At 37.3% G+C, this 17,500-nt stretch overlaps 1 protein-coding gene across 10 annotated transcripts in view; it reads left to right on the plus strand.

Annotated features, from left to right (window-relative positions):
- Positions 1-17,500, plus strand: part of LOC135223794 (uncharacterized) — a 211,520-nt gene that overhangs the window by 50,413 nt on the left and 143,607 nt on the right. For 7 of the 10 annotated variants that reach the window (XM_064262604.1, XM_064262606.1, XM_064262605.1 and 4 more), the window contains exon 2: positions 1,998-2,625. In XM_064262604.1, coding sequence (XP_064118674.1) covers positions 2,211-2,625 — 415 coding nt within the window. In that variant the 5' untranslated portion in view covers positions 1,998-2,210. Of the gene's footprint in view, positions 1-1,109; positions 1,207-1,988; positions 2,626-17,500 lie in introns of all 10 variants that reach the window. The other 3 variants (XM_064262602.1, XM_064262601.1, XM_064262598.1) reach the window with 3 other exon arrangements.

Consider the following 17,500-nt stretch of genomic DNA (forward strand, 5'->3'; position numbering starts at 1 on the left):
ATTATCCGTTTCGTGCCTTTTTCTTAAGTATTATTAAGTTATTGTCTTTTGGAATAACGACACTGTGCCACACTATTACATATATATATATATATATATATTCGTATGTGTATGTACACCATTTCACAAAAAAAAACAAAAAATAAATAACGATAGCTGGGACGTCCATCTCTTCGATGCTACAATGACGGCGATGAAACTAAGCAGCATCCAGCGTGGGCATAAACCCTTCAAAACTTCCAAACGTCAAAATCGAAGACGAACTGGTGTCAGATGCTCTCTATACTTTAACCTACTATCTGTCGTAACCCAGCCGAGATTACTCATACATCATGATCATCAGAGGCTCCCACGGCCTCTAGGTTATATACTGAACTGTCTAACTCACTGTATCTCTATTATTAAGATTCAACTTGTACTATTTTAAAGTTGCTGACAAGTTCGTTGACAAGTTCCCGGGCATCCTGCCGGAAGTGCCAAGATGTCACGCCAACGCCCCAGGTCATCATTTTCGCTAACCCAATATGGAGGCACAGTTCTAACTATTTGATTCAGTAATCAGATTCGACATCGTAGCTTTCAATAACTACTGTAGGTAATATCAGAGTTCAACTAGGGATGGTGGAAGTGTTCCCCCACATTCTGGGTTGTGGAACCTACATATCATAGAAAAAAAAAAAAATTTCTCTCTCTCTCTCTCTCTCTCTCTCTCTCTCTCTCTCTCTCATGTAAAATTTTACCGTATATATACGTTTAATTCTCCGTTTATCGTGCATAAAAGTAATGTGAATGTAGAATTTATGTCTTTACATTTAAGTATATTCTCTCTCTCTCTCTCTCTTCTCTCTTCGTCTCTCTCTCTCTCTCTCTCTCTCTCTCTCTCTATATATATATATATATATATATATACATATATATATTATGTGTTTATATATATATATATATATATATATATATATATATATATATATATATATATATATATATATATATAAATAAATGAACTGGCAATTGTAAAGCCACGCACTGTACTTAATTTAGCGGCAGTCATACTTTCTGTTCTAGAAAATTTCAGTTACTAATAGCTTACCATTCCTTTTTCCTTGCAGATTCACGGAGAGTGGAAAGTCCGCGCATCGGAGTGAGAGAATTACCATCACGCGAAAGCCGAATTATGTGGAGCGTAAGAATTGTTTGCATATACAAGTAAATACAAGGCTTTTTTTCGGATGTTTTCCGAAGTGGAGGTCTCCCCCTCCCAGCCCCCTTCCCCACGTCCCTCCTCCTCCTCCTACCCCGCACCCCTAAGATAACCTTTACCGGAACGCAATGACAGGAAGAAGTCTACTAATTGTAATGCAAAGAGCGTCTTAGTTCAGACAGTGGAATATCGTCTGCCACAAGGTGCCAACGATGAAAATGACTGTCTGTGAATGTTAACCTCGTTTTTGACAGACAAGTGTTCCTCTCTCTCTCACCTGTTCGCACAGACACAGTCGTGTGACCTATATTGCGACTCTACTTACCATGCAGGTGTATTACATCTGCTTTGTGGGTTATGGTGTCAAAGTCTACTTTTTTTGTTTTTGCTTTGGACTTAACAAAGTAAAGATTTATTTTTCAAATAATGTTTTCGGTTGATAAATGGAAAATGTAATGTTTTGATTTACTATTCGATTTTGTATTTTTGCGTTCAAATCAGTACTGTACTAGTTACGTAAATTTAATTATCTGTTATTTTCAGTGCGCATTTACTTTAAAGAAGAAAACAAAGTAATAGTTACTAGTAGAAGGAATTTGACTAACTTCTCGTGGAGTTATTCTGAAGTTGCTGTAAAATTACCTTAGATCAAAATTCACGTCGTTTTTTATGACTATTTAGGAGTAGGTAAATAGTTATACGAATTGGTGATACCAAGGTGATGTCGAATTCGATTATTTCAGTGTTTATTTTTAACAGTTAATAATTTCATAATCATTAATATTAGTTTTTTCAGTGAGATGTGACTTGATCATGAACAGTGGCGTAAGATAAAATAGTGCAAAGAAAATAAAAGAAAAGCAAAAATAAAAGTAATAATGGAGATGAAGGTGATACAATTCACGCCCTTTGAAATGCCCTTAAATCTCCTGCCGTTACGGTCTCGCCTGTAGGAGGGAGGTAGGGGTGTAGGGCCCGCGCCCTCGCACCGAGCCGACCAAACTCCGTCATGGAAGCGCCAGGTATGGAGGGCATCATGTCTCCCCCACCGGCGCCCTTCGACGTGCCTTTGTGCAGTCCCCCTCCTCCTCCTCTTCCTACTTCTGCGCCTCTTTCAGATGGTTCCTTAACTGTGCCTTTTGTCCCTGGAGGCGGCAAAGGGCCTCTGGATCCTCCAGAGGGCCCCGCCCCTCCCCCACCGGTGAACCATACCGACGCCGAAGGGTCGGTGGCCGATTCCCTCCCTGGGCCCCTGTCTGATTGCGACAGCGACGTGGATCTCATGAAGGTAATGAAGAAGAAAGACGGACCGCCGCCTCCTCCCGTAGGCGGGTCTGACGAGGACGATTTCGAGGGGAGCGAGGACGAGGACGACGACGACGATGACTTCATGGTCCACTTCGCGCACACCGGAAGGAAGACGTGTGAGTAGATATCTCATGATGTATGGAACTTGAGAGAGAGAGAGAGAGAGAGAGAGAGAGAGAGAGAGAGAGAGAGAGAGAGGTAGAGAGAGAGAGAGAGAGAGAGAGAGAGAGAGAGAGAGAGAGCTATTTGATGGCAGTGTACCGTGAATATGCAAATTTTGTATCTAAATGATACATAACATTTTATACTCTATTGATGTATTTATATACACATATGTATGTTTGTATACACACAGGTGTATATGAATGTGCTTCTTTAAATGTCTGATGTTATGTGAATGTCTTCACGAATTGACTGAATCTTTCTCCTAGCAAAGAAGGTAAGGAATCTCATTCTAAAAGCGAAAAGCAGTGAGAGAGTATGCTGTACGGAAAAAAAAAAATTGGATTTCAGAAGTGGTATTAGTGGGTGTAGCATTGATCGAATTCAACGTTACAATTTCAGCTGTACCCAGGGTGTGTTGTGTGATGTTAACTGTACCCAAGCTTATGTTGAGTCCAAATTATACACCAGGACCTGGTCCAGGTTGGTACTTAATCGTAGTAGATTGTGAAATATTTTTATGCGTTCTTGTTTTTTTTTAAGTTCTAATAGGGCTACATGTTTTATGAGCTTAGACCGAGCAGAACTGATTTGTATCCTGGGTTTTATCTGAAATTACCACAAACCGTCTTATGGCCTGTAAACTTTCCTAATTTCTAGATATGCTGACCAAACTAAAACATCTTTGAAATATAATCGCCTCGTACGACCTCCATGGTTCCGTCCAAGAAAGGACACTGGTTATTGTCCAAGGAATGTCGTGACGTCATGTCCCCATTTATTGTGTCGTTGCAGATCAGGTTACGAATCGTATCTAGAAGAGTCACGTATCTGAACACAACCGCAGATATTAATGTCTGGAATCGTATCCCCTGGAGTTTTGGCAAAGGACAACCGCATTACCTGTCCATGACTTCTATTTGTTGCTCTGGGGTTTGAGGTACTGGTCGAGAACTTGTTTTTATTCGATGCGCATTTGTTTGGAGATACGCTGTCTATAGCTGACGTGGAAATGGTAGACATATTACGATCTGTGTCGATGCACTTTTTACATTGTTCTAATAAGAAACTGCTTTATAATACTTACCGTCCATTTCCAGATACATATATAGGTGCGTTTCATGTTGTTATTTGCCGCTGTATACATTATCATGTACTTTAATAAATTTTTTCAAGTATACATTACGAAAAAACCTTTTATGACGGAGATAACTCCTCTGTTTCGGAGAGAGGTTAGGTTTTTACTATGAGAGATCAAAGCAATTGATTATCAATAATGAGCGGTCGTTTCAGATTATGATTTAATACAGAAATTGAATAAAGAAATCGCTTCAGCTTATGATTTGATACAGAAATTGAATAATAAAGAAAAGTACTGGAAGAAATGATGAACTACAGCGGCTTTTAGACTTATAAATGAAGGACAGAGTTACCAGGTAATTTCTACCTCTTATCATGTCATTAGCCCATCAGCCTCTATTTTTTTTACCAACTCCTCCTCCTCCTCCTCCTCCTCCTCCTCCTCCTCCTCCTCGCCAAACTCAAAATCGAGGAGGTCTTTCGGATGATCACCTGATTGTGAAATCGCATCTTTCCTGTCGGTTTCAGATGAAACTCTTGCGGTCGAGGCATTGCTGTCACCGGTTCCTTCCTGATCAATGAAACGCCCTGGACGAGGAAGATGATGCCTTTCGGTCGAGGTACTCGTTATTATCGTTACCCGAAGGGCTTGCTTGGGGTTGCTGTTTCTTCATGTACATCTACAGAGATGCACAGTGCTCATCTGTGTTCACGGTTTTATTTAACCGAATGAGTGACCGTGTGTCTTGCTGGGATCTGTTCACCTTCTTTTAGCAGTTTGTAGTATATGAATAAAAATGAAAATAATGAAAATAAAGATAAAAATAATAATGATAACATAATAATAAAAAAAATATAGATAAAAATAAAAATAATAATAAAAACTGCCTATCTCGCAAAATTACAAAGCCTTGCGATATAATCTCTCTCTCTCTCTCTCTCTCTCTCTCTCTCTCTCTCTCTCTCTCTCTCTCTCTCTCTCTGTTTATATTTGTTTGTACGCCAGGTGAGTTTCTCATTCTATAGCACTTTATACTACTTTCCTTTCCTCGATGCTGCGAGCGTTTGTTAGGACGTGTGTATGTGTGTCTGTCTGTGTCTGTGTGTGTGTGTGTATGCGTGTGTGTGTGTATGCATGTCATCCAACCCACCTTTCCTTGGCCAGACTGTCTGCTCGTCTCCAGGTACACTTGCGTTTGTGCTGGTATATTCCTGTTCGGTTGCTGAACCGGTTACGTAAGGAGGTCACTCGCTAAATCCACCTTTAGTTTCCGTCTGTTTTCTTTTTCGTTATTCCCACCACTTTATTTATTTTTTTTTGTATTGACAATAACACTAATGTCAGTGAGATTATCCGGCATCTGGCATCCCGTAATCTCTTAACTACAGTTATGTCTTCTCACAATTATCCTGCTCGGTTCTTGGTTGATTAATTTTTTTAGAAATATAATCGTCTAGAATTTTTGACGTGGCGTCTAATGGAAGCTAAAACTAACGAAATGCTTAGGAGGATTAAGTGTACAGGTTTGCATTCTTCACAGGTCGGTTTTCATTATGTAAAGGTAATTTTTGATTAAATCTGTATGTTTGGTCAAAATGTCATATATGCTTACAGAGAATAGACTACACTTTCGGAGTCATGTTTAAGGGGATGAGAATTACGAGTCCATTTATTTATTTATTTATTTATTTATTTATTTATTTATTTATTTATGTATGTTTGTATTTAATTTATTTATGTATTTATGTATTTATTTAATTTTGACATATGTGTGAGAAAGGTATTTAAAACCACAGTTTAGTTCCGTAGTAAGCTTTGGGATTGCAGATATGAAAATGAATATGACACACCCACGTCCGGTACATTATTGTACAAACATTAGCGAGAGAGAGAGAGAGAGAGAGAGAGAGAGATGAAGAGAGGAGAGAGGAGAGAGGAGAGAGAGAGAGAGAGAGAGATGCGATTAATAGAATTAGACAAGGATGCAAATTGTTGATGTCACAGTGCCACTCGATTACTCATAGAAGAGTGAAAAAAAAATGTTTGGAAAGGGAGTGAAAGGGAGTGGGAAAATGACCACTTGACAATTGAATAGTTTTTTTTTTTTTATGAATTGGATGTGGTTGAGAAGCCCGAGGACGTAATGGGAAACGTGAAGCTACTAGAAAGACGAGAAGCTTCACTCAAGATACACGGGATTTATTTATTAACTTATGTAACCTGGCTTCTTGAAGACTGAGGTCATGGTCTCAGATGAAGTAAAGGGTTGTACGAAGCTGGCGAAGAGATCATGAATTATGCTAGATAATATGTATGGAAGATAGAAAATCAGTTTTATTTGCTTAAAGAAGATGAGAAATCAGTTATTGACTTATGGGAGATCTAGAAAATGAATTTTATTTGCTTAAGGAAGATGAGGAATCAATGTTATTGACTTATGGAAGATAGAAAGTCAATTTCATTTGCTTAAGGAAGATGGGAAATCAGTTGCTGACTTAGGGAAGATAGACAATGAATTTGATTTGATTTAGGAATATTGGTAACGAATGTTATTTACTTATGGAAGATAGAAAATCAATGATATTTACGTTTGGAAGATATAAAATGAATTTTATTTGCTTATGGAAGATGGGAAATGAATGTTATTTACTTAAGGAAGATGAAAAATCAACTTTATTTACTTAAGGAAGAAGGGACTTCAATTTTAATTACTTTAGGAAGATGGGAACTGAATGTTATTTACTTAAGGAAGATAGAAAATCAACTTTATTTTCTTATAGAGACAAAAACAAGTATTTTTTCAAGGAAGGGTCAAAGAGAAAAACCGTTTTTGTCATAGGAAATTGCAATAAACTGTCACACAGAATTACCTTGTTTACAGAGGAACTGGCGAAAAGCATCGTAAGTGTTGCAAACGTCACGTCATCTTGGGAGGTCGTGACATCCCAAACGAGGGCTCGAATAACTGATGGGAGATAATTGTTGAGAAATAACTGTTTGCATCACAGATTGCGGAGGGGTTGAAAGATGACGTGAGCAATGATACGAAAAAAAGAATAAAGAAGATTAGGGGAAATTAGCGGATAACGGTGATTTTAAGACGCAAAGGATAGTTATTTACTGACGACATTTGCGGTAATGAAATACCAGTTGATGGAAATTATGCGGGAATGAAATGAAGATGGAGAAGACGTATTCTTTTTTATGAAAAAGAGATTCAGTTGTTTGGTCGTTTTAATGCAAAATTTCATCGCAGTGCCTACTGTCATCGCCGCCGGTGATTATTATGGAAATAAAAAGTAATTCAGTTTTAGTTTTTTGAAAAGAAAACTATTGTGCCGGTTTTGTCTGTCCGTCCGCACTTCTTCTATCCGCGCTCAGATCTTAAGAACTACTGAAGCTAAAGAGCTGCAAATTGTTCTGTTGATCATCCGCCCTCCAGTCATCAAACATACCAAATTGCAGCCCTCTAGCCTCAGTAGTTTTTAATTTTTTTTTTTTTTTACTTTAGGTAAAAGTTAGCCATGACGATGCGTCTGGAAATCTTAAGTAGTTGAAATGTTGGATACCGTGAGGCTTGATGATTACATAGACTTTTAATAGATTCACTGTTATTAGTCTTGAGGAACTAAAGTAAGTTTGATAAGCACCAATACCATAGGCTTATATCAAGTAATGCAGCAGGAATTTGAATATTACACACGCACACACATATATACTACTTGTATATATATATATATATATATATATATATATATATATATATATATATATATATAAATGCAAACCAATTAAACCAGTTAAACAAAGGAAAGTGTGCTCGAGTGTGTAGTATTACACGAACGTTCCACACCACCCCATATTTTAGTCAAAACATTCCTGTATCAGTGTGTCAACACACTTAATGCAGTTCTCTATTCCATTATGCGCATTAGAAGTCCCATGTAATCTAATATATTCCGCGTGCTAGTTCCCAAGTTGGCCTAATGCTGATCCCCTACCCACTCCCCCCCCCCCCCCCTCCCCTCCTCTCCAATCCAGCCTTCCTTAAATGGATGGTGAGACGTATTTTAGTCGAAGCCACTCGTATAAACGGAGCGTATAAAACTTTTATAGGTCTTCATAATGCTTTGATATTATTACTGTATATCTTCCTCGTCTGTTGTCGGCCTCAGTGACCCGACTTGTTGTTACACCAGGTAACTTGAAATCAGTCAATAGATTCGCTTCTGTTTTGCAGTGAGTCAAATGTTAAGGTGGTACTAGAAGCTTCCTTTTTTACCGAGGCGTGTCTGCCATTTCGTGAGAAGCTGGATAAAATTTGATTCTGTTGTGCTTCTATGAAATCTCGGATAAATAAGGCGTATAAGGTATCTAGTCCTTTCGGCCTCTTAAACAACACTATCTCTAAAGGAAGTCGCCTCAGTTCATTGTCCTTATTTTTTACACACCACCGGCGAAGTGTTGTGCTTTGATCGCAAACAAGCATCGTCATTATCGCCATTACCTTTGTAAACCGACATCATCATCATCATCTCTGCCTCATCATTTTTTTTCTTTACCCTCCACGGTCGTTAGCCTTTCAAAGTATAGAAGCTTTTGAGTATCATCGTCATCATCATCATCATCATTCCCTCAAGTGATCTCACCTCCATCATCTGATCCTTCCTGTCTCTCTTTGTTGCCATTTATTTTTTATTTTTTTAAAACCTTTTTTTCTTCAAACTGAAACCTATCCGTTCCTCTACTCTCACGTTATCGAGGCAGGTGTTAACGGTCATAACGAACGATCCTCTCTGCGGATGAACGGAAGCGGGCAATTTATCGGCTAAACAAAGACGTATCTTTTCCAGAGGACTTCGTTTTTATTTTTTCACAATTCCTTCGTGACACCTGAGCCCGTAAGTCATTACTCGCTGCACACATCCTCCTGGTGTTTATATCGCGTTATATCATAATGAGTAGCAGAGCATTTTGGATCTTATGCGGGGCTTTCTTTAAGAATGATTTTGCGATGTTTTGCTCGACTTCAAGATACCACAGGATCAGCATCCCATATTTTTTTTTTATATACCCCTGAGTCTTTGTTTACTTTCTTAGGTGGGCTGCTTCTCTCGGCGAGTGTTTTAATCGGTTGATGAGAGTTCGTGGTTCTCTCTCTCTTTTTTTTTATACAATCAGTACAATAATGTTTATGGTGAATATGATACATCTCTGTGGACTTCGTCAGAAAAGGAAGTGGTCTAAATATGTATGTATATATATATATATATATATATATATATATATATATATATATATATACATATATATATATAGTGTATATATGTGTATGTGTGTATATATACACATATTTGTATATAAGAAATATATATCATCCTAACCGTTTTATGGTAAGAAAATGCAAATTATAGTAATAAAAATCTGACTCTAAAGAATAAAGTTTACCTGGTACGTAAGAACTGCTTCAAACTTGCTAAACCTACTTTTGGATAATTACCAGAAAGAACAGGAACTTATAAAATAAGTTCAAGTCCTTTAGTATTACTTGTGCGTTTATGCATTGTGTATTTACGAATATTCATGGAGGACTGTGGAATGTAAATACCAATATCTCCAAGGCCAATCATACTGTAGGCATTACTTGAGGTTCTTTGCAGCCTGCCTTCGGCCGCTAGCTGCAACCCCTTTTGTTCCTTTTACTGTACCTCCTTTCATATTCTTTTTCTTCCATCTTACTTTCCACCCTCTCCTAACAATTGCTTCAAAATGCAACTGGTTTGAGGTTTTCCTCCTGTTACACCTATCAACCCTTTTACTGTCAGTTTCCATTTCTGAATGGTCTCATAGGTCCCAGTGCTTGGCCTTTCGCCTAAATTCCATATTCAATTCAATTCAATTACAAGCCCACTCTTGAAATATCGGTATTTTATGATATTCTTGTGTATTGACTTATATTTCTAGGTACATATTACCCTTTGAACATAAAAAATATTATTATAGTTTCTTTTTTTCAGGCAGTAGGAGATATTTCACAGCATAGCCCAAAGCATAATGTTTGATGCAGTGAATGGCGAGTTACAGCTCGTATCATCCTTCTCCTAGCGCCGACAGTCCCAGACACACACATTAGACTAAACGACCTAATGTAATTTAAATCGTTCAATTGAAACAATGACTCAGTCGCCCCTCTCGTCGTCGAGATGTTGTCCGTTTTCTATGCGGGATCACGCATAACCCAACCATTGTTTGGCCGAAAAACGTTACAAAGGCGTGAGCGGTTTTCGACCTTAAAACACGCTCGTGCGTTCTCGGTTGCTGCTGCCTTAGAGCTATTTCGAGTTCGAGGATTGCATTACAACCTCAAGTCTCCAGCTTTCATGCTATGATGTGTTATAAACGTACGCCAGTCTCCAGCTTTCGTGCTTTGTTATGTTATAAACGATACAGTATACGCTAGTATTGTTCCATGTGTCGTCTCATGAAACTCAGTTTTGTTTGAAAATTACGTAGTCATAAATGACTAGGATCAATCAGATTATATTTAACACACGCACTGTATAATATACATTAACTTCATAATCTTAAGTAACGCTTTACAGGATTCTTCATGGCTTCTTATTTCATCGGCATGTATGATAAGCTCCGAGATATCATTGTGCTTACCACTGACATTTGAGTACCGAGTCCTTGAGGACGAATGTGGAAGAGAATAGGCGACATGTTCTGAATTTTCATTATTTCCAGATTCTGTTAGAAAATGGTCTATCCGTAGTAGATTCACATCACACGTGCATCTGATGTGTAGGCCAGTCCATTACGACGCTCCTGATTGACTGTTGATAAGCCAATCACAGAGCTCGAAACTCTGTCTCTCTCGAGAGTTCACATAGGCAGGATGTATGTTCCACCTCTTCTGAGGGACACGTATTTCACAAGTATCCCTCAGGAGAGGTGCAGCATACATCCTACCTATGTAAACGTTCTCGAGAGAGACAGAGCTTCCAGTCCTGTGATTGGCTTATCAACAGCCGATCAGGAGCGTCGTAAGGAACGGGCCTAGACATTAGATGCACGGACGATGTGAATCTACCATAGATATCTATTTATCTATGTTTGGCTTGGAAGTCTTTTGGAATGAAGTTACGAGCTACATGCCCTTTCCACACTATGCACGACCCACCACAGTTAACTAACTGTTGTCTAAGCAGATTGGCGGCTTTGTCAGTCTGGGTATCAGAACCACCATTTTTAACCTTTTTTGGATCCTTTGGGAAGCCATTGCACGTGTGGTCTCGTTTTCGTTGGTGGTCAGCTATCCATCATTGATATTATATATGAGTTCTTTTTGTTTGATAGTCAAGTTCAATATATGTGGAATACTCCCCACACAGTTACCTAAAGACAATCTTTAGAGATTCATGAAATTGACCTATTTGGGAGAACACAGGTCAATGATTTTGTGGAAAAACGTTAGAAACTTCAACATCAGTTATCATCGTTTTTTTTTTTTTAATCACGGTCATCCTTTTCGACTGGGTGGATTTTATAATATGGGGTTCCGGGTTGCATCCTGCCTCCTTAGGAGTCCATCACTTTTCTCACTGTGTGTGCTGTTTCTAGGAGCACACTCTTCTGCACGAGTCCTGAGTTACTTCGGCATCTAATTTTTCCTGGTTCCTTTTCAGGGATCTGGGGATTTTGCTTAGTGTTCCTATGATTATGGGTACAATTTCCTCTGGCATATCCCACATTATTATTATTATTATTATTATTATTATTATTATTATTATTATTATTATTATTATTATTATTATTATTATTATTATTATTATTATTATTATTATTATTATTATTTATTGGAGAAACGCACAGTTATGTATGTTCGATTGAAAAGGGAAATCGAACAGTTTTCCCAAAAGCTCTCTGTAGAGATGTATTTTTAAATGTGTCCCCACACTTAACAGTGAATTTATTTCTCCATTTCGAGACTCATGCTATTATTATTATTATTATTATTATTATTATTATTATTATTATTATTATTATTATTATTATTATTATTAAAAGAAATCCTTTCCTGTTAGCAGTAAGAGCAAGGCAAATAAGGAGGTCAGATGCAAAAGCTCACGACCTTTCACAGCTGACGGCCTGCCAAGGTAAAAAAAAGAAAAAAGGCCGAAGTCAGTCATCTCAGGAATCGTTGAAAATGCAAATTTTCCTTCCGAGTTTTCTCACGTAGTTTGTGAAGGAGTTGATTCTGGATTTATATAGTATCTACACGCATCATATTCTACTCTGGTAAAAATAAACCCTTTTTCCTTGAAGTGATTGGCAACCAGAGAGTGTTTACCTCCATTTTCATGTCGTTTTCTGAGATAATACTCTTAGATCCTCCTCCTTTCCTGTCGGCCATATTGTGACACGATCAACAGTTCCCAGCTCCCGACAAAACCTTGATTCGCATTCAGGATTATCGTACTTCTTTCGGCCGTTAGTAGCACGATCAGCTCGCTGCGCTATGATGCGTGACGTCAGCGCCCTGTCAGGTGTCACGTCAATGTCACGGATCGGCGAACGTTTCGCTAAGTTATCCCGGGATAAGTCGATTGTAAGCTTCCATGATGCTTGGGTGGTGAGGTTAATCTCGCACGACAAATGTCACACGGCCTTGGGTGAGGAATATCCCCCCACCCCCCCTTATATATATATATATATATATATATATATATATATATATATATATATATATATATATATATATTATATAATCACCTTTTTTCTGTTTTCTTATTTCGTCACTTCCTTCATAGTAGTATGTGAAATGCAGTTTTTTCCCATTTTTCATCTTATTATGATAAATTTTTAAAGTTGATTATTTATATGTCCATGAAAAATAATTCGCATTCTCATAACATGAAAACAGAATGTTCGGTTACTTTCGTTACTCTGCTATTTTTTTCTATTAGACTTTTTTTTTCCATTACAGAGAATTTCTGGAGTCTTGCGCACACCCGTTGGAGTATTCAGGATTAACATGATCATAAGTTTTGGCGAAATCCATCAGTTAATTTTGATCGTATATTAGCGGTTTTCTTAATCTGGGAGTAGAAGTGTGACTGATGGTTCATAAACTTATGATTGTGAAACCTGAAAATAATTTTTGTCATAAAAAAGAATGAACATTGAGTAAGACGCTTTCTTCTGATTATTGCTATATTTTTTTTATTTAATAATTTTCAATACTATTGCATTTGCTGCCATTAACGGGTAAAACTTTTGAACGTGAACCATACTTTGGAGAGAGAGAGAGAGAGAGAGAGAGAGAGAGAGAGAGAGAGAGAGAGAGAGAGAGAGAGAGAGAGAATACTAGATACTTTTCTAACCTTCACGAATCCAACACGGAGGTGAACATCATATAATTCACCAAACATACAAAAAGTTTCATAATTCGGGGAGAGAGAGAGAGAGAGAGAAGAGAAGAGAAGAGAGAATACTAGATTGACTTTTCTAACTATCACGAAATTCCAACATGGAGGTTGAACATCATATAAATCACCAACATCAAAAATTTCATAATTTCACGGGGAGAGAGAGAAGGAGAAGAAAGAGGAGAGAGAGAGAGAGATGAGAGAGGCGATGATTGAGAGAGTTGACTAAGATACTTTTCTGACCTTCACAAGTCCAACCCGGAGGTGAACATCTTATAATTCGACAATCATAAAAATGGGGAAAAAATTGTCGTAAATCTACCCGAAACTTGCCCAGGCCCAGCACTCAACCTGTTGATTATAAAAGGCAGCCGATGAAACCGCGTGCTGCTGCCCATGTCCGAAGGGGTCATCTAAGGTGGGGCACGGGAGGGAGAAAGTTGTTGGTCGTTGGCAGATGCCCCACATTTCCCGCCGCAGCCTCCTTTGTGGCATCTGGGCATCTGGACTGCCAGTGAGGTCGGCCGGTGCATGTATATCCTCCTCTTCCACATATTGGAGTCCTTCGTTGCTTAGCAAGGATCTGTTGCATGACGTGTAGAAAGTTTTTCCCCTATATAGAAATGTTGTAGGGAAGTTTTTTTTCACATATAGAAATGTTTTAGGAAAGTTTTTTTTTCACATATAGAAATGTTTTAGGAAAGTTTTTTTTCACATATAGAAATGATTTAGGAAAGTGTTTTTTCCACATATAGAAATGTTTTAGGAAAGTTTTTTTTTCCACATATAGAAACGTTTTAGGAAAGTTTTTTCCCACATATAGAAATGTTTTAGGAAAGTTTTTTCTTCATATAGACATGTTTTAGGAAAGTTTTTTCCACATATAGAAATGTTTTAAGTTTTTTTTATTCACATACAGAAATGTTTTAGGAAAGTGTTTTTCCACATATAGTGTTTTAAGAAAGTTTTTTTTCACAAATGTTTTAAGAAAGTTTTTTTCCACCTGTCGAAATGTTTTAGGAAAGTTTTTTTCCACATAGAAATGTTTTAGGATTTTTTTCCACTTAGAAATGTTTTTGGATTTTTTTTTTTCTGTAGAGAAAGTTTTTAGGAAAGCTTTTTTTTTTCTCCTATATAGAAAATTTCTGTTTCACGATGTCTTTTTCTGTAGAGAAACGTTTTAGGACAGCTTTGTCCACATATAGAAAGTTTTTAGAAAAGTCATCTCCCTATATAGAAAGTTTTAAGAAAGTTTTCTTCAATAGAGAACGTTTTTAGGAAACATTTTTCCATATCTAGAAAAGCTTTATGACAGTTTTTCCACACATGGAAAGTTTTTGGGAAAGCCTTTTCCGTATATAAGTTTTTTAATGACACATTTTCCCCATATTTTTGTATTGTTTTCTCCTTGGCTAGCATTAGGCTTTTTATTTGGCCTAAAACAATATTAAGGTGTGTGTCTTTGTTTATGGATGTATGTATTTATGTAGTATATTTATGCATACATATATATGCATAGTATATATATACTTACATGCATACTTATACACACACCCACACACAGTCAATGACATGGTACATTGCAGGTACACTTTCTTAAGTAGATCGATTTCCAAAAGGACGTGATCTCCCTTTCTCTTGGCAAGCGAACGACACTCTTGCTACTCACTTTTGGTTCGTGGATAAAAAAAAAAGCAGTTTATCCTTTTATCTTTGTGAAAGTCTGTTGCCATTTTCTGCTCTGAGAATGTATTTTTATCTTTGATTACTCATTCTCTCTCACTCTCTCGCCTCCTGGACAGACTCAACTTTTTATATCTCATAATTTGATATTTTTCTATATATACTGGCGATCATACCTGCTTTCATATTACAATATTGTTCATTGGAAAAAAAATGGTTTGTTTTGTTTATAATGAAGCAAAATTAAAAAATTATTTTTTTACAACGTAACCGAGAATATTTGGCAGAAAAGTGAATACTTTGCTGTCAGCAGACAACCGATTTGTTTTAATTTTTAATTTTAATCCTAATTTTTTTTGTTGGAAGGATGTGGATTTGGTGATAAAATTCCTTTTTAAACTGCAGGTAAACGCTAGTTTTTCATTTATATTTTTAGGTTTGTTTTCATATGGTAAGTTGGTGTTCTGTTTACCAAGAATTTAATAATACTCTGTTTAATCCATATAAATTGGCTTCGCTGTGAAACTTTGGAATTAAGAAATTCGTTACTAAGGATTTTAGAGAATATAGACGAAACATTGTTTCAGGTAATTCACAAAATGCGGTAGTGATTATGGTTATACTTTTGTCTTTCCGATATCTCTGAAGTTTAGTTTAAATGAAATAGTATAGGAACAAGGAAATAGTATTACATGATTACATATAAGAAAAACGGAAATTTTGGATAGACTTTTGACGCATGGAATTGTTTCAACCGAATCATTTTGTATCGTCCAATTGGGGAATTGAATATTGGTGTGTGCAGAATTTTCTTGTGTTGTCTTCGGTTGGGTAATCGCTTTTCTTCGTATTTTTTTTATTATTTGACTTAATTAAATTTAAATTGTAACAGTGATATAGAAAATTAACTTAGTTATTCTTTAAAATCTTTGAGCAGTACTCAGGTTCTCTTTGTAGATTGGCTATCTCGTTTTCATATTTTGCCCCGTTTTAGGTCTGGAAAATTAATTAGTGCATTTTGCCCCAATAAAAATCGTAAATGATGTATTCTGGATTTGAAATATCTTAAGTTTGTTTATGCCTGACAGTTTTTAAAATTTCATTGTGCTTATGTTTTCGTCTGGGCGAATTTCCTTTAGATCACACTCGTCGTTGGGAAATTTAGTTTAGGTACCCCAGAAACAAAGCTACGTTTTCTGTTAGTGCGAAGAAAAGAAAATGTGCCAGGCTATGAAGATATGGGTAACTTACCTATTTATTTTAGTCATGCCTGCCCAGTTTTATCTTTCGCCCCGTAGTCGGTTTCCATATGTATAAACATAAACTAGTGGATTTGAAATTCCAATAACATGTCTAAAAAGCACGTTAAAAGTCGTCGGTAGATCTACTAGGTAATAACTCCGCGTCGGGTATTTCTTTGGAAATTACAGTTTCCCTTTGTATTTGGGTTGCTTATTAAGAATTTGGCACAGGATATTGGTACGGCAGCCGTATCCCTGACTGCGATAGATATTGGTACGTCAGTGAATTGCGCATGCGTCAATTTCAGACTTCCTGCCGTACAAGAAACATAGTGTAGTGGGGGGTACGTCAGATTCTGTCATGGCGCAGTATTGCGCTATTGAATTGCTGTAGGTACGGTAGTTTGCTAATCATGCAGCAGTTGCCGTGCACTGTTGCTAAGAGCTATAGGTACGGCACTAGAAGATCAGCGATAGTAGTAATAATAGTCGAACTGGATTGTTTCGCTGAACATGTTCAATTCAAAATGTCAAAGTGAAGCACCATACTGTCATCACCAAAGCACCAAAACATTTTGACAGTAAATGAAAAAATAAAAAATGACAATAATACTCAAACATACTTAGACTTTGACTATATAGATGAAAAATAAAACTAAACTAATCTATCTGCGTACTTCAAATCTTCTTTGAATCTCCTCTGAACCGTGTAATAATACACCAGTTTTCGCCGAAAAACAGATGTTTTCAGGTTTCAACGAGCTGAAAAAGCAATAGACGTCTACGAAGAGTCAAACTTCCAGAAATTGTATATCCGTAGCTCACGAACAATCGAATCGGTCCTGAAACGAGCTCCGAAGAGGAGATTCAAAGAAGACTTGAAGTACACAGAAATCGCGCTCTGCTGTATTCATGATAATAAGGAAAACTACCAAAGTCGATCCTCTGGTAAACGGCCTAATCAATCGTAAGTAATCATCCAAGTCAGGTCTATATTAACGGCATGTTTCCCATATTGGACGCACTACCGACTGCTGCACTACCTTACTAGCTAAGCTTCAAATCTTTGAATCTCCTCTTCGGAGCTCTTTCCAGGGCCGATTCGATCGTTCGTGACCTATGGATATATAATTTCTGGAAGTTTGACTCTTCGTAGACTTCTATTGCCTTGTTGAGCTTGTTGAAACCTGAAAACATCTGTTTTTCACCGAAAACTGATGTATTATTACACGGCTTGCGTTGCTAGGTCGTCATTTTCTTGCTGTCACTGATATGCCTGAGACGGTAAACAAGGGTTCGCGCATGCGCAATTCTCAGTCTTGCCAATATCTATCGCAATCAGGGAAACGTCTGCCGTACCAATATCCGGTTCGTAAGAACTTACCGTAAGTTT

This window comes from Macrobrachium nipponense, chromosome 10 (genome assembly GCF_015104395.2).
Source record: "Macrobrachium nipponense isolate FS-2020 chromosome 10, ASM1510439v2, whole genome shotgun sequence".
In the NCBI taxonomy this organism is placed as follows: Eukaryota; Metazoa; Arthropoda; class Malacostraca; order Decapoda; family Palaemonidae; genus Macrobrachium; species Macrobrachium nipponense.